This window comes from Phytophthora parasitica (assembly GCF_000247585.1).
Source record: "Phytophthora parasitica INRA-310 unplaced genomic scaffold supercont2.432, whole genome shotgun sequence".
Classification (NCBI taxonomy): Eukaryota; Oomycota; class Peronosporomycetes; order Peronosporales; family Peronosporaceae; genus Phytophthora; species Phytophthora nicotianae.
Genome location: NW_008649418.1, coordinates 4,348 through 5,426, shown reverse-complemented (window position 1 = coordinate 5,426; position 1,079 = coordinate 4,348). Strand labels below are relative to the sequence as shown.

The 1,079-nt window shown below is 45.7% G+C and overlaps 1 protein-coding gene across 1 annotated transcript; it reads right to left on the bottom strand.

The window, feature by feature from the left end:
- Window positions 1-472: 472 nt before the first annotated feature.
- PPTG_20302 (hypothetical protein) lies at window positions 473-1,050 on the bottom strand (the record flags this gene model as incomplete). Its single annotated transcript, XM_008919013.1, has 1 exon — window positions 473-1,050. A coding segment is annotated over one exon (576 nt), but the record flags the coding sequence as incomplete, so codon positions are not given.
- Between the last annotated feature and the right edge of the window lie 29 nt (window positions 1,051-1,079).

Here is a 1,079-nt window from a genome sequence, read left to right as displayed (position 1 = left end):
CGCAATGATGCATTTGTTTGGCAGAAATGAAACGAAAAAACGAGCTCATTGAAGAGCAGATGACCATTGACTTGTTCAGAACAAACATCGAATCGGACGAGTCGAAGGCATTTTTTTTCATTTATGCGTAAAAAACGACTTGGTGCGATCCTCGCAGGACCCAACATACCAGTATTTAGTAATAAGAGCGGTAATGAGTGCTATCCTAGTGGAGATAGTATTGGTTTCGGCGGTGCCGAAGTTATTGTACTAGACGAAGAGCGCAGAAGTGAGAGCTAACACGGACCTGAAGCACCCGTTGCCAAAGAGCGACAAGATGAAGATGTGATGTCAGCAGACCTCGAAGGCCTCGAGTAAATACATCCGCTTTAACAAATATTGTACTTGATGAAATGAAGATCCTAGACATCCAAATACAAAAAAAATACATTGATTCTGTTTTTACTTCACAACTAAGAGTATCAACGCGTACCATTCCAAGAAGAACGGGCATCCCTCGACTCTTGTTAAAGCCAAGGATTTTAGCATCATCATCAGCGGTTGGTGATCGTAAATAAATCTCACCCATAACGGTCCACCATGAAAGCTATCCATTACTGTTGACTCTGATATGCGGCAGCACTCATTCTGCGCGTCTGCAGGACTACCTCCGACTAGCATACGCAACGCAGCAGTCATCTTATGTTCAGGTGATGCACCCATCTTACCTACGGCGTCTGGTTTCTGCTGAAAATACGCATTAGACCTGGTTACCTCGCGAAGTACGCGGCAGAACAGTTCGGATGGAAGCCCGTATCGCTGCTGAAATATAGTATCATCGTAGACTGGATTAGGGCCTAGATAGTCACGCATAATTGAATGATGCCCTAGTTGAGTATGACGCGCCATTGACTTCACACGACCGTATACTGATCCGCGTCGAGGACGCAAACGTTGTCGGCTCCTGCAAAAGGATAGCGTCAACGATAGAGTGAGCTCGTCGTCGGCTACCGCTAGCATTCCGAAGATCTCGTCATCTTCATCGTCTGCAGTTCCAACTGGAAGCTCCATTAGGGATGCGTGGCAATTATAAGAAATAG